Here is a 24303-nt window from a genome sequence, read left to right on the forward strand (position 1 = left end):
TCTTTGCTGCAGCAAATATAAGATTGAAAGAAGGAATACGTATGCCATTAATATAAAAAGCAAAACAGTCAAAGTTTAAATAGTTTGTTTGATAATATTCAAAATCATATATTAGAACGGAATAATTAGAAGGCAAATCACGCATTTAAATGCCAATCCATTAAAAGATTCATAAATCAAGCAATCGATTCAATTCTTGAAATGCTTTCTTTGAAATGATTTTAAAACATGGATTAGCAAAACATTAACGATATGTCACGACAGTAGCCTTGAAAATAACGTCCCTGCAGGATCACAAGAAAAGAAAAAAGAAACAAGGAGATACTTGATGCGTTTTCTCCCTTACAATCTCCCCCGCCCCTTATAATATTCTGTTATTAGAAGGGAGAATGCGTTCATTTGTTGAGTATCTGTTTTTTTTTTCTCTATTCATAATTGCATACGCATTCTTTCTCTCTCTCTTTCTCTCCCTCTTCATTTTATATATTTTCTTAATCTTTTAATCAAATGGGTATTCCAGAAAAACATGACCCTAATTATTCAGCATCTACATTAGAGAAAGGCGATGATTTACCAACACTGGATGATGTACTATACAGAAAAAGCCAACCACCTGTTTGTCTTTATAATTATTACATTGTTTTACGAGATCGACTAGAGCTTGACATATTACTGGATTTTTGGCTAGACGTTGCACAAGCAATGGCCTTACACAAACGTTACGTCAAGTATCTCGCCAAGCAGACACCTCGCTCAAGTAATCAACAATCTAAACGGCATTTGCCTAGCCCAATCGATCAATCGAGATCATCCATTTCTTCGTCGCCCGAAGTCATCACGCACATGCTACTCAATCAACCACGACCTTCTATGGCCACCACAGTAAATTCGACCAAAAGACCACCACCGACGCAAGTAGAGATGGCAGAGGCCGTAGAAAGAATTTATTTAAGATATATCATGCCCAATGCCGAAAAAGAAATTATTCAACTTCCAAAAGGCATTCGACAAGCTATCTCAGATCATTTTTCTCATCATAATGAGAGTGAGGGACCTGACGATCCATCGATTTATAAAGAAGCACAGCATTATGTCCATCAGCTACTCGAGACGACGCTTCCTTCATTTATCAAATACAAGGTCTTTATGAACCTGACATTTCCTCAGCAAGTGGGTCGATTGGGATTAGGCTTCTTTCTTTTATTGATTGGGTTTTCTTTAGAATTCTCCTTGATATTCTTGGATGTCCATCCCTGGCAAACTAGACTATGGGTAAGTAAAATACTATGGTTTTATAGCTTTCAACTAAAACAGTGTAAAAGGGTACGTTACCCGTAGGATTTGGCGTCTTTTTTATAGTTACGTCGACTATTGGTATTGATCCAATATGGGTATTATGCTTTAATATAAGGTAATGGCGAACAACAGTTTCATCATAATATAGCTCCTAATTTCTTTGTTACTAGTGAAACTATACCTTTTCAATTTAATCCAATAATTCAACCTCAAGTCAAAAGGATCTTAAGGCTTCGATCATTTGTCGTTTTAATGCTTATTCTATTTATAACCTTTATTTTTATGCTCATTTTCTGTGCTGTTGCTGGTCACAGACTTTAATATCATAGATCTTTACATATAAAAACATACTGTATAATAATCTAAACTGTAATTCTCCCCTTCTCCGTTCAATATCCGCATGGTAATAAACTAGGATTAATAAAAAGATACCATTTTTTAATTAGGAGAAAGCGAGTTGATATTTATTAAATGAATGTATGCTGCGAAACAAAATAAAAAATAGTATTATAATAACGGAGAGAACGCATTAGACAAATTGTACCCGTGCTTCATAATAATCAATCAACTATAAAAATATATCAGTATTTGCATAAACATATACAAAACAGGAAGACTTACATGGCCTGGGCATTTTTCATGAATTTCTTTCAATGAGTGAATTGTTTTTTGACCATTCTTCCTATTTTAAGTATTAGAAATACTAGATACACTGCATTTTTTATTTATTTTGTACCATTCAACGTAAACCAATACTAACGTGTTATCCACAGGAGAAAGTTGAATAGTCGAAACCTTTTTCAACTCTTCATTCCATTGAGTGTTCTTGTCAGGAAACGCAATAGGAAACGTGTATCCCTTTTCAGCCATGCATCGAGGAACGTCCAACATGGATATCATGTCTTCATTGTTGAGGGATTTCTTTGTTGGTTTAGGTTCCCTCTTATTGGTTTTTGGAGTAGTTTTAGAGGGTAATGGAGGAGGCCTTGACTGAGTTATTGATGTTTTCTTTGTGGTATTGTGCATATCCTTACCATAGCCTGGTGCATTCAAAGGTCGTTTCGTACCTAAATCATCCCAATACTTTTCACAAAGATCATAGACATCACTTTTTGATTTTTAATTATATATTTCCTCCTAAACATTTTTTTAATAAATAAAACTTACGAATGAATTTCATTAGCGTTCTCCATTGTATTATCGCTATCTGAATAACCCTTCCATTTAATTTCATACTTGACCACTTTTCCCTATACAAAAAGCATAAGTAAGTTTAAACTTACACCTTTTATTTTTTATTTACTTTGAATGTACGGTGACTAACAATCTTTTCTATCTCGTATTCTGAATCTTCTTCTGCTAAGATATGCGCGACTTGTTCATCAAGTTGTAATTGCTCAGATTCATCAAGATTGAAGTTTTCTAATTTAAATGATTGCCGCTATTCAAATTAGAGACATTCATAATTTGAAATATTTTTCACCATACCTTCAATTGCATTGCCATTATCTTTTTCTGCTTCTTTCTCTTTCCCTTCATTTGACACCTCTTTATCCGCTTCTTTCTTTTCTAATTCAATGGCCTTTTTATCCTCAATTGCTTTAGTTTCTGCAAGTTGCTCTTCATCGGAGGATTGAATAAGTGTGCTTTCCTGCTCAGCTGTTTTAATGATCCTTTTGATTTTCAGTGGTCTTTCTTCTTCTTCTTCTTCTTCTTCTGAATATGACAACTTTCTCCTTAACCTTCTTCTTTTTTGAAGCACAGGACTACTGTTAGAAACTTCCTTTGAGTTATTTGCCCCTCCTTCTCCTCTTGTTCTAATCGATTTTGTTGTTGCCATTATTTCTTTTTTAAAAAAAAAATTAACGTGTTTATACATGTTTCTATCACATTTTTCTTTTTCCCTGTGACGGCCATGCTAAGAAAAGATAATATAAATCAGCTTAAAACCCAGCAGCCTCCTGCTTGGTAACGCGTTTTTAGTCTTTGTGCAAGAAGAAGGCCTGATGTTTTTTTTACAAAAGAAACTTATTAACTTGTCGGTTTGTATAAGCTTTGAATATACTAGTATGCAATAAAGATGTTTACATATCATACGTAATTCTACGCTTCCAGTAATAATATACATTCCCAAAGATTCATTATACAGGCGGAGTTAAGTGAATACTGTGAGGATATCTTCATTCAACTCCAACTCAGTCCCGGATTTTGCTTACTAAAAAACAAATCTTTTTTGATCGCTTATACATGAACCATTCTAAATTAAACACAAAATAAAATGATAAAACATCAATATACAGGACTGTAGTTTTTCTAAAAATCAATTTTATTTTCATCAACAATATGAAACATGAAATATATGATCAATATTTACTTAGCTCTTTGGATAGCCTGCTAAACGATCATTTTTATCAGTGCGCTGTTGTTCAGGATTCTAGACATAAGATTCCTCTCTTTTGTTGTCTTTATTTATTAGTCATTGTAAAACTTTTAAAGTAGAATTGGTGCCAATTATAAAAAAAAGTTTACATCAATAAAAGGAAAATAGAGCTACCTTCTGCATCCTCTCGTCATATAGCTCCATTTTTTGTACTCAAAGCTATTACAGAATGTACACTTGGCTGCAATCTGACAGATTATTCTCATTAGAGGTCAATAGCAAGGGTGATATCCCTATCCAAAGGACAGAATTCTTCATTCTTTCGCTGTGGCTGCTAATGATATCAATCACCATCATATTTACTGGATGATCTTGTACACCTGAGGCAAACAGATTGTAGGATTGATGAATGAGCCATATACCAATTCTTAGGCCATCAACTAACATTGTCGAGCCATCTATGATTAGCTACCTATCTTGCTACTACTGGCTGACAACTGGAACAGCTCTTTTCAATGTCATGTCCAGAAACTCTTACGCAGTTTGTAGAGTAGCAGATATGATGTTTTCAAAAGTAAGAAATTTTGATTTATTAAACAATGCACAATTGAACAAAGAATCACCTCCTTGGTCAATATGAAATATTACCGCGTGTTGCAAAAAGATCTCTCTCATATTCATCAATAATTTCGAAAAAGCTTTAGTACAAAAAGGATTTTTAGCAAACCTCACCAACTTGTACTCCCAGAAATAAGTTATCAGCTATTGGAAACACTTTCAGTTGTAGACTTTTAGAAAGACAAATATCAGCTCTTAGTGTTCAAAATTGACCCTTCTTCACAAGAAAACCGTCGTTGATTCGAATTAATTTACAAGCAAGAGAAGCAAGATAGCAAGTCTACATGCTTTACATATTCCAGAAGTCTGCTCGACGCAGTTGGTCTTTTGCTACACTATCAATTTTGGCAGGACGCACACCGCTATCACGACCTGCTTGCGTTGTCTTGCTACTGCTGGTATGACAGGCTTTAAGTATCCTCTTTGTGGAATTTAATTGAACGCTATAAGCAATTGGTTTACTCCGATCGATACCCTTAGTAATCTTCAGGCCAAGCCGGCCCTTGTTTGCTGTAAACTTTGTAAATTCTTTTACTTACAATGTGCCAGCAGTAGAAAAATACATTGTCAAAGTACCAAAAGCACATATATGGCCATCATGGTACTTAATAGTCTCATTATATTGATTTGTATCAAATTTTACAGCCTTTTCATGGTCAATACATACCACTGGATAAGAGCATTCTGAGAATCCTTCATATTTGAAATCAAGAGGGAAAATATCGGCCACCCAAATCAGAATCACGTGTGGTTTCGCCTAGCAATAATAGCATATGCTGCAAAAGAAAAAACATTCAATCTTTAAAGGAACTCCCCTTTCCTTCGTCAAAGTAAGGTTTGGTATTTTAATAAGTTAATTTGGCGCATAGCCTTCTTATACACCTATAAAGGATGCATTTATTTCGCATATTCATATGTTACATACTCTATAATAAAGAAAGGCTTCAAATATCCAACTACTTTCAATGCCTACTGACTCAATTCTTATCCAGAGCTCATTCTCTCCTCCTGTTTTATCTCTTAAGAATAAAAAGGATCATAGAATTCAACGAGACTTAAAAATTTATATCTTTATTTAATATTATAATGTCTGGTATTTATATCCTTTTCATGAGGGTTTAATTGAATCCTTTTCAAGATATTTTAATTAACTATAGCTGTAGATCTAATATGAATAGATTTTAATATGAAGATCTGTTCCTGATTATGCAAGTGGACTGTTTTATAATTATTTCTTAAGTAGATCTGATTTTTCATTTATGTCGCATTGCATCAAGAGTTATATTAAAAACTTGCATTGAGTTAAAGGAGTGGAATTAGTTATGACCAAATAATAGAGAAAAGATTGTAATGAATCTTTGTAAAGCATTCACTACTCTGATTTCTTATAAATTGAATATGAATCATGTTTAAAGAACGTTGGGATACGACACCTCCTCTTACGTTAGGGTAAATTGGTACCCTATACAAATCATTCAACACACAGCGTAAGAAATTGTAATACCTTAATTCCAACAAATAGAGTTATTTTTGTCGCACCATGATTCTAGCAAGAGCGATCCTCCCCAATCCTTATTTCGATGTATTGACTGTGGTGTATGTTACCTTGATAAAGTTATGAGCCACATTATTCACGCTTCTTCATTTGAATCCATAACCCAAACTTCGATGACAGAACGATCTGGAGCCTTCTATGTAATACCCACATCAAAAGTGAGTAGATTCAACAGCGACCAAGTTGGCATGCTAACCTTCCTCAGCACTATCGGATAGCTAAAGCACGAGCTGCAAAAAGTGAGAGCTGAAATTCCCTCCCTTCGTGCCTAGGTACAGAAGCAAGTGTCCACACTACTACTCGTTTCCAACCTATATTCACATCGGATGTACGAGATATATTCCCTTGACGAAGCTTTGAGACCAAGGCTAATAACAACGACATCAACAGTTCTCCTTAACATCAGCTGGTTTCATTATAACGCTTTAAAAACATTTACTAGTACACCGTGCTCAATGATGACCCTAATTATGCCGATTTCTTAATTTATCATATATTCGACGATGACAGTAAAGCCATTGTGAATATTAAGTCCTATTTTGATATTGATTCTTGTCCTGATATTAATACTTTTGTAAAAGGTATGAAGAGTAGACCTTTCGGTTTTTCGCTCCCCTAAAATAAGATCATCCTGCGAATAAACTATGCATAAAAATGAACCCCTTTTTTTGTGTGGTATTACCTTTAACCCGTGAGAAATATAGCAAAAGGAAAAAAAAATAATCCCTAGGGACGTAGTATAACCATGATAATCCATGCATAATTGCAGCTATTTAAATCTTTATTATGCTTACACTTGCCAAGATTTTAACTGTACTTATAAAAGCATTCGCTATTCTAATTCAATGTAAAAATGTACGAAGAACTCTGATCAATTATTACCAGCCGGAGGACAAGTTGTTTGCTGATAACGTATTGTAGCTTAGTTTAACAAATCATTTAAGAGGTCATCATAATCTTCAGGCTCTTTGATAAAAGCAGCAAATTGACCTGAAGAAGTATTAGCTGCCTTATATCTATCTCAAGGGATAGTCAAAACTTATGTGAACCAAAAAGCGCCATATTTCAACGAAATTAAAGCATACATACTTTGAGTTCTCCATAAATAAGCAAGCATGGGGCATCGCTAGAGATATATTACTAAGTAGATGCGTTTGTAGCAAAACTGTCTACAAACCTTTGTGTAAACAATCGAATAAAAAAGCATGAAATATTTTCGATAGAGCTTTCACAGAATGGTTTTGAATGGGAATTAGATCGTGAAATGTTTGCTTGTAACAAATAGCTCACTGATGAAGAAAGAAGCGATGTCCAAAAGATTCTTCAGATAGAGGTAAAAACAGTAAAATTATATATGAGCATTGGTTGACAGTATTGACAATAGGCGCTTCTACAGGATAGAAGTATACACCAAAAGCAATAATGGCAGAAATGCCCAGTTCGGCTTAAGAGTAAGGTGTTGGTGGTTACACTAATAGCAACAGAAGCTATAACAGTACTTGGCAAACACATAGACAGAAAAAACGACAAATGCTGAAACTTACCTTAGAATAGAAAATGAGAAAGCTTACAAATTAGTTTTCAAAGGTAAATATATTCGGATGGAAGACATGGCCTTAAATTTTTTGGTTGAGGATCAGACATCATAACGTTGTTAACAATTAGTTTAGAAACATCTATATTAGCTGGTAATATTGTTATTAATAAACCTGGAGAAAATTCCTAGTAAATGTTTCATTTGAATGAACTAAAACTGTATGAAGAGGCGTCTGGATGCATGTTTGACATTCAATTGCTCTGTATGGTATAAGGGAAGAAAAGCTATATATAAGGAAGAAAGGGAAAGAAATAAAAAAGAAGGCAAATTTATAATATTTAAACAAAAAAACATTTATTGAGTTTGATAAATTTCTGAAATGTATATGCTCATCGATTAGCTTCTTCATAGAAAGGGTAATCAGTGTATCCAGCAGCGGAATTTGTGTAAAAGGTATCTCTATCATAGCTATTAAGGGGAAGGCCCTTCTTAATTCTTTCTGGAAGATCAGGATTGGAAACAAATTGCCTTCCAAAAGCAATCAAGTTACCAGTCTCCTCGGCTGTCTTGACAGCATTTTCAATAGAGCTAGAGAAACCACCTGCAGAGATGAAAGGTCCCTTCCAAAGCTTGCGGAAATGCTCAAGACTGTCGATTTTACTTACACCACTTGCCATGTCTGAACGGGGTTCGATAAAGTGGAGGTAAGCCAGTTGGCTGTGCTTTTCCTGAAGCGAACGGGTCAAGTAACCCCAAGTCTCTATTGGGTTTTCATCAGCCATGTCATGAAATAAACTACCAGGTGAGAATCGAATAGCTGTACGATCTGCGCCAACAGCATCTACAACGACATCCACAACTTCTAAAGGAAATCGAGCTCTGTTTTCGACAGAACCACCATACTCATCGGTACGTTGGTTGGAGTTAGAATTGATAAATTGATCTAAAAGATAACCAGTGGCACCATGAATCTCTACACCATCAAAGCCAGCTTCTATGGCATTCTTAGCAGCTTGCTTGTATTTTTGTACAATTTCCTTGATTTCTTCAACTTCCAAGGCACGAGGTATTTCATAAGGCTCACCTAACATGCCTATCCCTTTAATAGCAATAGCAGAGGCAGAGACCACAGGCTCATTGTTGGGGTTCAATTTTGCATAACTTGTTCGACCCAAGTGCCAGAGTTGCAAAAATATAATACCACTTTTTTGATGAACTGCTTCTGTCACCTTTTTCCATCCATCAATATGTTCCTTTGAGTAGATACCAGGAGCGCCAGGATATCCACCAACAAGTCGATCAATTGCAGTAGCTTCAGTAATCAATAATCCACCATTAGAAGCTCTTTGCTTGTAGTATTCAACCATAAGCTCATTAGGAATAGCGCCAGGTGATGCTCTTACACGAGTTAAGGGTGGAAGTACAACTCGGTGCTGAAGGTGATGTTTGCCAATCTTGATAGGTTCAAATAATTTGTTCATTTTCTTCTATCTGTCATTTGAAGCGCAAGTAATGATTTACTTTTATAGATTAATGATTTATAATATGCGTGGTGTTTTTAGTAATCAAATACAAATCGTTATTAATCAACCAAAAAGCAAGTATCAAAAATTCGGATAAGTTTATCCGATATTTAATGAAAAAAAAAATTGCTCAAGGTTAGATATCGTATTTTACATGGCATACAATATCATGTCTTTAGCAAAATAAGCCCACAAATTAGTTACTAACTACTTTTTTTTTAAAAAAAAGGACCTTGATTCATCAATCTGTTTTTAGACGAATTAATCTTTATAGTGCTCCGAGCTAATCCGAATTTTATTGGTAATTTAATGAGTATGATTTGATTTGTCATTTACTGATGGAATTCATCAAATAAAGCTTCAAAAAAAATACGGCGTAATGATCATGTTTACTACAATAATCACAAAACAAAAATAAGCTTTTCTTTCTCTTTTCTTTGTTTCACTAGAATTATTTCTGATTTAAACATATTTCATATCATGATTAAAATTTAATAACGTAGTGCAAAAGTGTTGTAACATGCCAAGCTTCTTAGAAAGTCTCCTATATATCCGCCGAGAAACACGAAATTAAAAAGCGACTATTGCAACCTACAGTCACTACAATTTTGTATACTTTAGATTACATCTCTTCTTCAGGTTTTATCGCGCTAAAGCTAAAAAAAAAAGGTTACAAAAATACTAAAGAGATATTGAAAATAAAAATCAGGTACACTCAAATAAGAATAGATCAAATATGTTCGAAATCTGACGTGCACAATTATTACTTTCTCAAAACAGAAAGCTATATTTTTTCCATACTTCCTCCCATATTTCACGAAATTAAAACGAAAAATAATGAGAAAAGGGTAGTGAAACTAATATTAAATAAAATCAATTAAATTTGGATACAAAATATGGTTATAGGATTTGTTGACTTGCGGGAAGGAACGTATATATCTATCATACTGTTAGAGTGACAAAATTGCGTTGACATCAAATTTATAGCTTTATCTCAACACAGCTATAAAAACAAACAGAATAATTTTCTAAAATAATATTGGTATACTTTATTGGCTTTATTTCTAATACCTAAACAACATAAAGTGAGTTAATGATAATTTTCTTGATGGTTAGACATAATTGCTTTTTGCATAATCGGCAATTGATTTTTTGTATTTCAGCTACTCAGACACAGCTTCAGGAAAGACATTAGTGTATCAGGTACAATAGAGTATATGATAAAGCAATAAGAGTATTTGATATATCAGCCTAATGATATAAAGCATGAAAACGTAATGATGAATAATGAATTGAATAAAACTCCCTTATTTCTCTCAAAAAGTGTATCAAAAAGATCTGATATAGAAATATTCGACTGAATCCCTTGCTCTACTTGCTTTCATAAATACAATCAATATTTATTACTTTTAGAGCCTTTTTGTTTCAATGATCTCGCCTTTCAGCTATTAAAGTTAAAGGCAAACCAATCTATTTAGTTGTCTCTATATAGTAGATACACTTTTGCGAATCCATTGTTAAAAAAATACTATAAAAAAAAGATTGCTGCTTCATTATATATATATGAATTTGTGCATTATGTTTTATAGATACATATAGCCCAAGCTACCTATGTGACTTATATCAATCTGTGGATAAAATAAATAAATATAAAGAAATGTAAGAATACTCGACATTATTTGATTAAAAATGTTTTGTGGAAGATAAAAACAAAGAAAAAAAGTGCACTAAGGTCATTATGACTGAGATGAGAGTCAACTTCAAAAACAAGCCTTGGGATTATTTCAGCTCGTTAAATTGTAAGTGTACGAGTGAGACTTTCCTTAGCTCTGTAAAAATAAAATTATTTCAGGTATCTAAAGCATATAGGAGGCTATTTTTTTTAGTAAATACAAGGCTTCGAAGCTTAACGATTGTTAAGGAAAATTGGTGTTAAAATTTAAAATAGATTTTTTCTATTTTTCTATGGGGATCTTTACTCTGAAATACACTATGATTAAAAAAACCATTAGCCTTGTTGTTCTAGTAGAAGCTATTGAATATACAGCAGTATAATATTAATTAATTGTATTGTTTAAAACCTGTTTTCGATCAAGAACATAGAAAGCCAATGCCAAAACCCTCTTAAATTCTTGCTTTAGGATGAAATAAAAATAATAAAATTTGCAAAGGTTTTCTGATTCAGTAGTGGCTTTATTAAATTTAATAATATATTCCTTTTTAAAATAAAACACTTCTCACTTACTTTGGTCCTGATTAAAGTATACAGTAATTTAAATAATTGAAAACTAAAAGGAAAGATTAAATTTGTTATTATGAGTATTTTCATACTTTGAAAAAAAAAAAAAAAAAAAAAAGGGGGGGAGGGAAAGGAGGTTGAAGGCGGCTAACTCCTGATTTTAAATAAGATTTTGCGACTTGACCTCAAGGGTTATTCATCTTTTTAAAATGGGATTTATTTATTGTTCCGCTTTAATTTTTTCTTTTTTCTTTTTTGACAATAAAATTATACTTTTGATTTATCTAACTAAATACTCCCGGCATTTGAATCTCGGTAGTGGAGAAATTTTGTCCGTGATTATTAATTTTTCTATATTAGGCGTTATGAAGTATATTGCCAAACGCCTTTATAAAATAAATCAAACAAAGGAGTCCTCTTTTATTTCTACTACAAAAAAAATGTCAACCGTAAAACTCGTTGCCGTTACAGGGATCACCGGAAAACAAGGAGGGGCTGTTGCAAGAAAACTATTAGAACTGGGTCATAGAGTACGGGGCCTTACGCGAAACGCATCTTCTCCAAGTGCCATCAAACTGGCACAAAGTGGAATTGAGATGGTGAGTGCTGATATGGAAGACGTGGATAGCCTGAAAGCTGCTTTTGCTGGAGCTGATTCAGTATTCGTTGTCACTACACCGGGTGTGTTCAATGCCAAGGTATAGTATGCGGAGTACAGTTGATTTTTTATATTTCTTATAATTATTCATTCAAATTACATAGATCGAGGTCAAACAAGGAAGGAACGCAGCTGATGCTGCGAAAGCCACTGGTATTACTCATTTTGTCTTTAGTTCTGTGGGAAATTCAGAAAATGCCCCCGATGTTCCGCACTTTGCTTCAAAGCGTCAAGTCGAAGTGTATGTTCGAGATAAACTCAAACTACCTTATACGATTGTTAGACCCTCCTTTTTCATGGAGAACTATGCGCTCAATGGGCAAATGGCTCCCTCTAATGGTGTCCTCAAAGGATTCATTCCAGCCAATTACAAATTGCAAATGGTTGCTGTTGAAGATATTGGCAAGGTGGCAGCAATAGCTCTATCCAATCGCGAGAAATATCTGAATCAAATTATTGAACTTAGTGGTGATGAATTGACTGGTGACGAAATGGCTTCAGTATTGACCAATATGGCTGGTGAGACTTATACATACAAATATTGGTAGCTTTACAGATATAGTAAGAAATGAATTCATCTAGCTATTTCGACTCTTGATTAATATAACATTTTCTTCCAGTTATTCGTCATATTTATCACGATATGGGTGCCATGACCAACTTTTTTATGAGAGTCGGCTATAATGCAAACATCCCTAAGCTTAGAGAAGAGTTCCCTGATCTGCAAACTTGGGAAACTTGGCTTTCCAAAAACGGTTTCTCTAAATCAGACTGATATAATAGTATGAAAAGATGCAGTACAAATTGCCATTCCTATCATCTGCATCCAAAAAACATCTTTATATTATGAAATTATTTAAACACTGTCTAATTTAAATAAAAAAGCAATGGAGATGATAGGCAATCCTTTTAAATGCTGAAATATATAAAAGGTAATTTTCTTTTATTGAATTCCATTTTCTTGGATCCTTTTCTAAAAAGCAAGTCAGAGTCTTTATATTCCTCTTTTTAATATAGTTTTCCCTAACAGTACATTGATATAGTTTAATTTCAATACTAAGGTTGATTTCATTCTGGTATATACATGCAAAACTTGTAGTTAATAAATTGGTAGCTTACAGATCAATTGATTTCTGCTGTAATTAGAGCTCACAGTGTGTTGAAAAGCTGTCTCAATGTTCTATCTAAATGCGATTTTTATATTATTATTAAGATACTTAATAAAGCACAGTAAATACCTGCAACATATTATAGCTTTAGTCAGTATGCATAACAACATAAAAAATAGTATTGATTTTATAAAACTTATTTATTGAAGCCTTACCAAATTACTATGAGTGTTGTATTAAAACAGTCATTCGATTTCATACAAAAAAATTGAAATGAAATTATTCGATCTTCTTTTTTAGTATGTGTAATATACATGAAATTTGGAGACTTGTATAAGAATTTACATTTATTAAAAAAATTATACAAACATGCTCTTTTGTCAAGAAACACAAAATGGCTTTAACTAAAAACAATTCATTCAATGTCTCATATACTCAAAGTAATTTCGAAGGTGCTCTTGGAATTCGATTTGTTGTACTAGAGGATTTCTGACATCTAAATGCTTTCCAAAATCACCATCTACAGAAATTGAAAGAAATGGAACATTTAAATGTCTGTTGGCGATGGCGAATGCATTTTCGTTTTAAGCGGAAGCAAGCAAGTTCCTCACGGAATGAATGATCATTATAGGATGATTGAAGCCAAGTACTGGGCCTTTGACTATTTTAAGGAAATTTGCTCCTGCTTGGCTTATCATAGTGCTTAATGCCTTGAAAATTTTAAGATTCAAAATTCAACCAAAAAGAACTATACTAGATTTTTTTAATTTGTAATATATTTTATCTGATTTTAATAGAATTTGTTACATTTTGGCAGAGTAAATGTAAAGATTGTAATACAAAACCAAAAGAATAATTTTTGAGACAGAACTTTATTTAAGACAAACTTGATTGTTAAAAGAAATCATTATAAAGTCTACTGTTTATATTCTTCTATCAGTTAGCTGGTAAATGAGTAATTATGAGCGTAGATCCAGTAATTGACATGCTTGATTGAAGAACGAACACTGAATCGATTATGAAAAATTTTAATTCGTTGTTTTTATTGTTCTTTAACTGATCTGGGAGAATTGTCCCGTCTTCATTGAGAGGAAAGATATATTTATATGAAATACCTCCAGTCAGATCAAAGTTGACTAGGTACCTGATCCATTATTATTCATTTACAGAAATGATGAATAGTAAAGATCATGACTTATTGTTAATGTTTACTTTATAGAATGGATCTAATAGTGATTGTTTTATTTATAAAGAAAAAGAGTATACTTTATTTAATAAAGGCTTAAATTATTATCTTTTATCAATTTTAATATACTTCTTTTAGTTGTGATTATTCAATGTCCGTTATGATCAGACGCTGTTCTACAACATGGTTTTCCATCTCTTCATTGTTCCTCGCTAGTACGTAGATATCATTAGATAATATACCAGACTGATTCCAAATGCTCGCAAAAGTTTTAAGGCATGTCTAAGCAATTTTGAGGATAGACAAGGCTACACTTAGGCTGAATGCCAAGAATCTGTATTGGTAAAGTATCCCTTGTGAGAAACTAGCAGGAATTTCTGAGATTCCGGATGGATCGGAACTACAGTATATGCAACCTTCTTTATAGTGTCTTGAAGGGACAGGGTTTTTTGCCATCTTGAAATGATGTCATTTTATAGATTGAGTAATATTTTAACAACCTAAGATAGGCTGGACCTTGTTTGGCTCCTTGATCGTAAGGGACTGCAAAGGAAATCGCTTGTCTTGGATCGATGCGCATTCGATTACTTTCGGTTCCAAAAAGGACTTTACTGCATTGTTTACTGCTTGTTGGTTTAATCCTGACATTTTGAATTTCTTCATCATCCACGGAACTGGTGTTTAGTTGAATTGAATCTTGTATCAGTCTTGAATAGCGAATAAAGGCCATGTTTGTGTTGTCATCTTCTTCCAATCCTTGATAAAATGTTGAAATCTGCTTCCTGATGGAATTCCATTATCTGGAATGGAGTAATGGACTGTTGTTGATATTCTTTTTGCATTTTTTGATGTTTTTCTGGTTTTTTCTGTGTTTCTAATTGTTGTATAATGGTAAAAGTAATAAAGGAAAAAGTAGAAACAAAGATCGAGAAACAGTTTGAGTACTTTTTGAGACTGATCTTTATTTCAGTTTAAGTTCAAGAAAAAATTATTATAATTAAAGGCAGGTATTTATACCTTATTGGGTGAGTGGCTTGATATCTTCTGTTGTAAGCGTTCTTCTAATCTTTAGGTACTTTAGCAACTGTCATCTATAATTGTGATTATAAAAACTTTTCATTCGTTCTTTTGTATGTCTATCGTAGATTATCTTTTATTCTGGGAATTCCTCACTGATTTGAATAACGTTATTTTACGCGTTATTTCAATTACGTGAAAGATGAGCAATATTCCTGACATTGGATTGGATTTGGTTATTTTAGTTGATACTTCTTATCAAGAACTTTCATTAATACAATACATATTCTAAAAGAATATGTTTAATTGGAATTATTGTATGATCTTATTTAAATAAATTTATATTTATTTTGTTTTAATTATGATCTTGCATTAAGACTTATATTTACCGATGTCAGCTACAATCAGTTACTGTCCTACAACACTAATAAATTTAGTAACTGAGCTGATACTTAGCTCAGTTGCTGGGATGCGGTTGTTGTCGTTCGGAGTGTAGTGAATGACTTCCTGCCGTTAGTGGTCGGTACACATCCCTGTTTCTACCAAAAAAAAAAAGATCCTCTACTTCCGTATATGTTCCTTCCTCCTGTTGTGCTTTCTTTCTTATTTAAGCCTCTAAATTTTGGTTGGATTATTCCTTTAATGACAGCTTCTTCGAATCTCGTTTTTTCAATCTTCTCGACGATGTCCAGTGAGAAGAAATGGCAATGTTGGCGCAACGAAGACAGAAGATGTGGTGGCTACGCGTCTTTGGCATAGAATATGGCTCACTATCTAATCCCACACTTGATATCAGGTCTTCAAAAAACCAAAACGGCAATTAAAAGATATAAAAAAATGGATTAAAAAAATTACTTTATTTTTATATTAAATCTGAGAATAAAAGCGCGGCTAGGAGTCATAAACCACATCATCTATCTTCGTTTCGCCAACATTGCCATCGCAATTCTGGGTAACTAATCATTTTAGTAATACGATGATGATAAAATTTTTAGTCTTTAAGAATATACGAGGGTTGATTTTGCTTATTATGCCTATTCTTTATGTAAAATGCCCTATTTTATTATTTCCACATAGCATATGTTTCAGTCCCAATGATTTGCACAAGTGTAACGTTTTCCGCAAATCAAAGTTTGAATGTTGTACAGTATCTCCACGCGCTATCTTTTCTTTAGTTCCTGAAGATCAATAGGAGACATTTGAAAGCAATTTTGATTTTATTATTATTGATTAACCTCTCTTTCGAAAATTATTTGCAGTAATTGACCTAATTTTGATGATAGAGTATGCTTAAACGTAATGTTTATAGCAGATATTCTGCTTTTTCTTTTTCTTTTTTCCTTTTTCTCTCTATAAAACAACCAAACATCAAGTCCTTTAGCTAATTATTTGATCCTTATTAAATCAAGAGCGCCATAAAGAAAAGCATCTTATTTTTGCGATACATTTATACTTTCTGTTGATAAAAACAACTAGTAAAAATGTCAGTTCTTTCTAATATATGCCTCATTGCATGTATAAGCACAAAATAAAAAGGATTAGGTATATTTCTTTAAAAAGGAATTCATTGTAAAGATGAAAGAAAGTAGTGCTATGTCTTTGATTTTGTATATGAGGGATAGGCAAAGGGAAACAAAAAAAGAAAAAGAAAAAGAAAAAGAAAAAAGGATTGCATAGAGCATGATGTCATATTTGATTCAGATACTGAAATTAATAAGGACGGTTGATAATGCTCTAACAAAGGTCTAGCCATCTTGTGATGTTGATCAAGACATACTTTAAATACTTCAGGTGTATCATCTAGTCTCTTCAAAAAAGATTCAGATGTTACGTCATCTAGTCCTCTTTTACGTGGAGGAATATAAAACAAGTCATATACTCTACCAGGTGGAATATGAATCCAATGATCTAATAAAGTAAATAATTAAAAATTAAATTTTAACTCTATTCGTTACCCAAGATTTTTTGCAAGGTAACATTTTCTGGTACTTGTAAATCAAACACCAAACTCAATAGTTGTATCAATTTATTCAACGGTGCATTTAATTCTCTTGCTTTATTTAATGTCCTTGGGAAGACATCTAAAAGTCAATTCTATAAATACATCAATGAATCATAGAGATATTTGTATAAATCAAACTTACTGTATTACCAACATCAAGTAGTGCTTGATTAATAAGAGATATCAACAACTCATCCGCTTTTTTTTTATGGTTCTAGTTTTTTCTAAATAAATAAATTCCCGAATTTGTCACTTCATTCCGCAGCACTGACCACGCAAAGAAATTTCAGCTACATTTCCCATTCCTTTTTATGTATGAAATGACAAGATTGAATCATCAATCAACGTCCTTTCTTTCATTTGCTAAAAGTAAAAAGAGACGAAATCATACCTAGAGAGGATACAGTCAAGCCAAATGACCCCTTTTCTTGTCGTTATCAATAAAAATTGATACAATCATGAAAAGGGAATAAATGGACAATTATCGTTTTATGTAATTTTAGTAGAGATTGCATAAAAAAAAGTCCAATTAAGCGCATCATGCTTGTTAATTTTACTGCGCAGACCAGATTGAAAACCAAGGATGGAAAGTACGGATTATTAAAACTACTTTATTTACTATTTCAAAATTTTACATTAATTGCTTATGAATTAACTCATTTTATTACTAGCCAGAGAAAGTTCAACATAAGTTATATATATGTTTCATCATAATACTTGGTGATAAAATAAGACACTTCGCATTTTTTTAAAAAAAATCCCCCAAAAAATTTATTGATAAAAATATATATATATATATATATTAAAAATACAAGAGGCAAATTTGAGATTAAGAGGGGAAGAGTAATGTAAGATTATACCTCACGAGACATGAAGACCAAGACGCCGATCGCTTGGATGTCGCTGAGAGAGATACAACGAGCAGCAGAGGCCATAATCTCTTCATTAGAAGGGTGGCATAACTCCTGAATGGAGAGCACCCTTCCTGCCCGAAAACCATCCACTACAGGTGGCATCGTAGGATCGATTTCACTTGTAGGAGGTGATTCGTGGGCTGGCCTCTTTTGTTTTCTCTTACGCCCTCTTGTCTTGCTCTTTTTATTGCCAATGTGGATTTTGGTGTGCTGCATCATGTTGTCATGGCGACTGAACCTCTTGTGGCATGTTGGCTCTCTACGCTCGAATGGTTTCTAAATGACACATTGCTGTTAACAACGTGCTACCTCTCCTCTTTTTGCTTACTTCTCCGGTGTGTTTTCTTCCATGTCGTGTCAAATGCTCCGCACGATCGAATTGCATGGAGCAATTGAGATAGCTGCATGCAAACCTTTTTGTACGAGCGGGACCAGCTGAATGAGTTGATTTTTTGTTGATTTTGGGTGGTTCTGTCATTTTGAAAAGAAAAGTGAGGTGCAAAATGAAAGGAAAAAGCAGTTCATTTTATACTTTTCATTCTCTGTTTCACTTTTTCACGATCCTTCTATCAATGGCCTGAGGAAATGAAAGAAATAAAATATGGGAGAGGGGTTTTTTTTTATGCTTAATTGCAATCATGATTCGCTTTTGAATTATGAATGTCCCCTTATTAAGATGGTATGTTGCCTGTGGCCTTATTTTTTTATCTTTTTATGGACATCATGGACATATTGTAATTTGCACTGAGCTAAAGAAATAAGATCATCTCTTTACTAATTCATGCAAAAAATTCAGCGATCTGCCAATGGTATCATTTTTGACTTTATATTCCTAAGCACAAAGCTTATTTTTCTTTATTATATCACTCCCTTTTGTTGTATAAAATTATGCAAAGTGGGGATTATGTGTTATTGATAGTTGTATAATCCAACATTTACCGAATTTGACAAGTAGCTCGGAGATTATTACTGCTTTTACATGCCTTTTTTGTAACAATACTTGATACTTTCCTCTTTTTGTTTGAAATTCTTGAACTATACTCTATACAGCGGTATCCATAGAGAAGCTTTGCTTGTTGTAGTTTTAGAAAACTTTCAACAACCTGTTGAATCACTGTTCTTTTATTTATGACTAATTCAAAGTCCATGATAAAATCATACCATGGTGTAGTGGCTCGTCCGCATAGCCTTCAAAAGATTTGGTGCATAAATTTGGTACTTCAATACTAAGTCATGGTGTCAAACAAATGAATCTTGAGCAGTACCGCACCAAGACCGGACAGCATATTGACGAAGATGGTGAGCTATCCAAAAAAATACAGAAAGGCTATGGCATGAGATCCGAATAGACCGAGTAGATTTTATGTATTACTCATAGTTTCTCTTGTTTTGGAACAAGAATACCAGTCTAATAAGCTATTCAGTGGTGCGAAAAGAAAGTAAAGGAATGAGCTCCAAGACAAAATCAAAAGTTCATTATTGAATAATGATCCAACAAACGTTACTTGTCTTGTGGTAATATTTGTCATGGAAATTGTTTGGTAAGCCATCCCCCCTTTTTTTTAAACCTCTCCATCAAAAGATAAAGCTAACTATTTTGGCAAGTATACGACTGTTCTGACATAGTGGTCTTCCATTGAATTATTAACTGGTTAATTCATGTTCATATAAAATCTTTCGTCTCTATTGAATCATTCTTGTCAATTTAGTTTAATTTTAGAATAAATAGAGCTATAAAGATACCTGTTTGTATCTATTTTCCAAGATAAACCGTCCTTATTAATTTCAGTATCTGAATCAAATATGACATCATGCTCTATGCAATCCTTTTTTCTTTTTCTTTTTCTTTTTCTTTTTTTGTTTCCCTTTGCCTATCCCTCATATACAAAATCAAAGACATAGCACTACTTTCTTTCATCTTTACAATGAATTCCTTTTTAAAGAAATATACCTAATCCTTTTTATTTTGTGCTTATACATGCAATGAGGCATATATTAGAAAGAACTGACATTTTTACTAGTTGTTTTTATCAACAGAAAGTATAAATGTATCGCAAAAATAAGATGCTTTTCTTTATGGCGCTCTTGATTTAATAAGGATCAAATAATTAGCTAAAGGACTTGATGTTTGGTTGTTTTATAGAGAGAAAAAGGAAAAAAGAAAAAGAAAAAGCAGAATATCTGCTATAAACATTACGTTTAAGCATACTCTATCATCAAAATTAGGTCAATTACTGCAAATAATTTTCGAAAGAGAGGTTAATCAATAATAATAAAATCAAAATTGCTTTCAAATGTCTCCTATTGATCTTCAGGAACTAAAGAAAAGATAGCGCGTGGAGACACTGTATTGAATAGTGCTGCCCTTGATTCCATAAGGGATTTTGTAGGTTCTTTTATATCTTGTTTGATCTGGCTTGGGCAACTATAGGTGTCTTGAAATGCCGCATGTTCGTTTAAGCCTGTAAATAAAATATCAAGTTTAAACGTAGTGAATAGTGTAACACTTTTGCTGAGTATGTGCGACGTTTGATCAAAAGTCACAATAAAAAACCAATGCACTCATTTCTTCTCTTTTTTACCTCTTCTTTATGCCACACTTTTTATTTGCATTTGGTCTATCATCTCTCCTAGTCGTCTACACACAAAAGAAAAAATCACTTTCTAAAGATGGAGCACTCGGTGCCTTTATTTTAGGAATGGCCACGTTTTCTTCTTCACTTTACGTTTTCACCGTTGTTCTTCTCACCTTTTTCTTGACAAGTTCAAAATTAACCAAGTTTAAAGCAGAAAGGAAACGCGTATTAGAAGCAGATTATGAGGCACTGAGTCAAAGAAATTTAACACAGGTCATTTGCAATGGTTTACTTGGCGGCATCACGGTCAGCTTGTTTCAATGGTTTGTTGAAAGACAGTCATTGAATTGTTATGATCATGCAAAATGGAGTACGATATTATTATGGGCGTATTTAGGGTAAGCTGCCGCAAAGGAAAGCATGAGTTGTTATTAATAAATTATGGGAGACATTATGGATGTTGTGCAGGTGATACGGTAAATGAAGGAAGAAGAAGGAAAATGAAATGTTAATGAAAATAAAAAGTGGGCTAGTGAATTAGGGATATTAAATAAAGAATGGCCGATATTGATTACAAAGTTCAAAAAGGTGCCTCCAGGAACGAACGGCGGTGTTTCAGGATTAGGCCTATTAGCCTCAATTGCTGGTGGAGGATGCATTGGACTAGTAGCTGCAATCACTTTGTGGTTTGAACAGCCATGTCACGGATTTGGATGGGAGCTTGCATTGGTTGGCTTATTATCTGGTCTAGGAGGATCATTGGTAAATCCATAAAAAATTAAAAACGTTGTTTTATATAGTATTCACTTGTATCCTATTTAGATTGATTCTATCTTAGGGGCCACGATACAACAAAGCTTGTACTCAGAAGAGAAAAAAATGATTGTAGATAAAGTGAGTCCTCAAGAAAAAGTTAGGATTATTAGTGGAATTCCTTTACTTGATAATCATCAAGTCAACTTTTTATCTTCACTTTTAATAACTAGCTCATGTGCATTTGCTGCTTGGTATATTTATCCAATAGTTTAAAATAAACTTCATTTATTCAGTAGCATTTCCACCCACATTTTGCTCTTTCAATAAACTGTTGATCTCCTCAGGCTTATAAAGGTTATACTTTACTTTTTCATTTTCAAGTTGAATTGTTGCAAATTCCACTATGCCATTTATTAGTACTCTCTTTCCCTCATTTTCTATTATTAGGACTTACATTTTTCACTCGTTAATGTAGTACTATCCATTGTCTTGCTCAAAACCTTGATTGCCAACGCTTTAGCTTCTTCCAATGTCATGTCCTCTTTATGATCCTGTTTCAAAATACTCTGTGCTGTTGCGTTGTTGGCACCAATACAGGTTGCTTTCCAACCACCATAGTTACCCGAAGGATCAGAATGATAAAGTTGAAAACCATAATGTTCATCATACCCGGCGAAAATAAATGAGACACCAAAGGGACGTAAACCACCATATTGAGTATAACCTTGTTTTAAATCACATATGTTTTGAACAAGTTGTTCAACTGGAATTTCTTCATTGTACGAAAACAAGTAACGTTGTGCACTAGCTCTTGTCCAATTGATTAAAATGTTGGCATCAGCTGTAATACCGGCAACACCACAAATAATGTTGCTAATAAAATAAAGGTGAGTTGAGCGTGTAAAGAATGAATTAAAGTATTACTCGTTTAATTTATAAATTTTCTCTGAAGAAGCATCGTTTTCCAATAGTTTAGATGTCACCTTTTTCTCTGCTGCAATCACAATACCGTCCTTTGCAAGAATACCGAGCGCAATGCCTGCTTGAGAAATAGCTTCCATGGCATATTCAACCTGATATAAACGACCTAAATACAATGTTGGCGTTTTTAAATAAAAAAGATTGAATTTAATTCAAACCTTCAGGTGAAAAGATGGTTGTCCTGGAATCGTATCTTCTAGCCATTTATATATATGTATATGTGTATGTTTATGGTTATATAAAAAACGGAAATAAAGAAGCTCTGCGCGTATAGCAAAAATAGTACGTAATCTGTGACTGGTTCATTTGATGTGGGTCCAAATGTAAAAACGCAGAAAAGTTCATTCTCAGATTTTGGCAAACTCATTAAAGTGGCAATTCTGGTCCCTCCATGCAGTCTTTGTTTAGCCTGACAGACCAATTCCTAGATCAATCTCTGTGTGTTTCGCTCTTGCAATGCTTTTCTCTCCTGATAATTGGTATACAGTTTGGTCAGATCATATTCGCCCTACAACGTTTGCCTTTTCATCACTGAAAATTCCACTGGCGTTGTGTTCTCGACGGCACTCTCTGGTCATTGTCAGGAGTTATGGATTTTTTTCAGCAAGGCTTCAGGCTTTTGTTTGAGACATCACTTGTAACTGAATTTAATTGCTCAATAAAGTTTAAACTTGTACAAAAAAAAGTTTTCGGCAAAATTGTTGTGAAAATAAAACATAAGTTTACAAAATTATGTAAAAAGATGCTCAATAATATAGACATTGAGCTACCACTCAGTGAACAAAGTGACAGAGAGAAAACAGTTGAGGAAGTAACAGCGTGTCTAATGTCGATTCAAAGAATGAATTGCGCGTTTGGTCCTAGCGCAATGAAGATTGACGCGAACATTACTGAAACCTTCTCCAGTCTCTCAGGATTTGAGAATATTGAAGAAGAAGAAAAGCTTCAGGAAATTGAAAACAATCATGAGAAAGAGGAGGGTGCTAATATTCGAACTGAAATCCAAGCATTCTCTGACACCTATGTCAGTAAGAATGAATAAAAAAAAATGGGAGTACGTATCACAGCTACAATGCAGATCGAATTGCCCATTTTTTACTTCCACTCGCTGAATAGCTTTCAGTGAAAAATCCAGCTGCTGATACCGGAACTATCCTGAGCTCGGCACCACTTTAAAAATGCAAAAGGAAGTGCTTAGTAAGGTTCCTGAAAGCAAGAAAAGTGGTCCTAGTAAGGACACCAGGATCAGCAAAAAGCACCAACACATCCAGCTCGTTATTGAAATAGTTTACAGTTCTACACCAATGACTTTAGATCAAATAAGGCAGAGATTTCTTATTGAACTTCTCGACCTCACAATTAGCAGAACCGCATTTTACAGCCACGTTCACCAGCATTGCGCATTAAGTTTCAAAAGGCCGGAAAGACTTTTAGAAAAGCAAAATCCTGAGGAGGTAAGGCTTAAGCAAAAAAGCGCAGTACTTGAATGGGTGTCAAATAAAGACATGTGTTTGGAAAAAGAAATTGTATGCTTTTAGACAAAGCCGGTTTCAATCTTTCTATCAGCTATTCTCGAGGTTGATCTAGAAAAATGATATCTGTTCAAATTCATTGTTCCTATCTCTCGTGATACTTCGACTACAATCCTTGAGGCTATTGCTGCATATGGAGCCATTGATATATCCTTGAGAAAGTCTATTACAGTAACTGATAGCAAAAAAAAAAAAAAGAAGGGCTAATGAGAACATTGTAGCAACCACAGCTAGGATTGGAACTAAGTAAAACAGTACTTGGGCTACTTAAAGAATGTAACGGAAGTTCTGGATAAAAACGGATTGAAGGAAAATTATATTGGCATGGATAATGCTCCTATTCAGAAACCCGCAACAGTCAGGACTTGTATTGAAAAGAGAGGACATAGGTATGCATATCTTCTTCCATATTCACCTTTTTTAA

The 24303-nt window shown here is 33.6% G+C and overlaps 9 protein-coding genes across 9 annotated transcripts; 4 read left to right on the plus strand and 5 right to left on the minus strand.

Moving 5' to 3' along the window:
* Positions 1 to 507: 507 nt before the first annotated feature.
* Positions 508 to 1410, plus strand: RO3G_01435 (uncharacterized protein; the record flags this gene model as incomplete). The annotated part of the gene is made up of 2 exons (XM_067656026.1): positions 508 to 1272; positions 1360 to 1410. The coding sequence occupies 2 exons, from the start codon at positions 508 to 510 to the stop codon at positions 1408 to 1410; spliced, it is 816 nt and encodes a 271-aa protein (XP_067512127.1).
* Positions 1411 to 1825: 415 nt separating this feature from the next.
* RO3G_01436 (uncharacterized protein) lies at positions 1826 to 2802 on the minus strand (the record flags this gene model as incomplete). Its single annotated transcript, XM_067656027.1, has 6 exons — positions 1826 to 1864; positions 1918 to 1978; positions 2033 to 2404; positions 2464 to 2546; positions 2600 to 2737; positions 2785 to 2802. The coding sequence occupies 6 exons, from the start codon at positions 2800 to 2802 to the stop codon at positions 1826 to 1828; spliced, it is 711 nt and encodes a 236-aa protein (XP_067512128.1).
* A 1781-nt stretch (positions 2803 to 4583) lies between these two features.
* On the minus strand, positions 4584 to 4859 carry RO3G_01437 (uncharacterized protein; the record flags this gene model as incomplete). The annotated part of the gene is made up of 2 exons (XM_067656028.1): positions 4584 to 4737; positions 4834 to 4859. 2 exons carry the CDS (start codon positions 4857 to 4859, stop codon positions 4584 to 4586), a joined length of 180 nt encoding a protein of 59 aa, XP_067512129.1.
* A 2916-nt stretch (positions 4860 to 7775) lies between these two features.
* Positions 7776 to 8867, minus strand: RO3G_01438 (uncharacterized protein; the record flags this gene model as incomplete). Its single annotated transcript, XM_067656029.1, has 1 exon — positions 7776 to 8867. The coding sequence occupies one exon, from the start codon at positions 8865 to 8867 to the stop codon at positions 7776 to 7778; it is 1092 nt and encodes a 363-aa protein (XP_067512130.1).
* Positions 8868 to 11588: 2721 nt separating this feature from the next.
* On the plus strand, positions 11589 to 12581 carry RO3G_01439 (uncharacterized protein; the record flags this gene model as incomplete). Its single annotated transcript, XM_067656030.1, has 3 exons — positions 11589 to 11846; positions 11911 to 12325; positions 12427 to 12581. 3 exons carry the CDS (start codon positions 11589 to 11591, stop codon positions 12579 to 12581), a joined length of 828 nt encoding a protein of 275 aa, XP_067512131.1.
* A 5393-nt stretch (positions 12582 to 17974) lies between these two features.
* Positions 17975 to 18253, minus strand: RO3G_01440 (uncharacterized protein; the record flags this gene model as incomplete). Its single annotated transcript, XM_067656031.1, has 1 exon — positions 17975 to 18253. One exon carries the CDS (start codon positions 18251 to 18253, stop codon positions 17975 to 17977), a length of 279 nt encoding a protein of 92 aa, XP_067512132.1.
* A 2798-nt stretch (positions 18254 to 21051) lies between these two features.
* RO3G_01441 (uncharacterized protein) lies at positions 21052 to 21437 on the plus strand (the record flags this gene model as incomplete). The annotated part of the gene is made up of 3 exons (XM_067656032.1): positions 21052 to 21086; positions 21144 to 21372; positions 21411 to 21437. 3 exons carry the CDS (start codon positions 21052 to 21054, stop codon positions 21435 to 21437), a joined length of 291 nt encoding a protein of 96 aa, XP_067512133.1.
* Positions 21438 to 21651: 214 nt separating this feature from the next.
* On the minus strand, positions 21652 to 22551 carry RO3G_01442 (proteasome subunit alpha type-4; the record flags this gene model as incomplete). The annotated part of the gene is made up of 4 exons (XM_067656033.1): positions 21652 to 21767; positions 21821 to 22239; positions 22291 to 22453; positions 22506 to 22551. The coding sequence occupies 4 exons, from the start codon at positions 22549 to 22551 to the stop codon at positions 21652 to 21654; spliced, it is 744 nt and encodes a 247-aa protein (XP_067512134.1).
* A 664-nt stretch (positions 22552 to 23215) lies between these two features.
* On the plus strand, positions 23216 to 23489 carry RO3G_01443 (uncharacterized protein; the record flags this gene model as incomplete). The annotated part of the gene is made up of 2 exons (XM_067656034.1): positions 23216 to 23375; positions 23464 to 23489. The coding sequence occupies 2 exons, from the start codon at positions 23216 to 23218 to the stop codon at positions 23487 to 23489; spliced, it is 186 nt and encodes a 61-aa protein (XP_067512135.1).
* Positions 23490 to 24303: the final 814 nt, after the last annotated feature.

The sequence above is a fragment of the Rhizopus delemar genome, genomic scaffold, assembly GCF_000149305.1.
Source record: "Rhizopus delemar RA 99-880 supercont3.1 genomic scaffold, whole genome shotgun sequence".
Classification (NCBI taxonomy): Eukaryota; Fungi; Mucoromycota; class Mucoromycetes; order Mucorales; family Rhizopodaceae; genus Rhizopus; species Rhizopus delemar.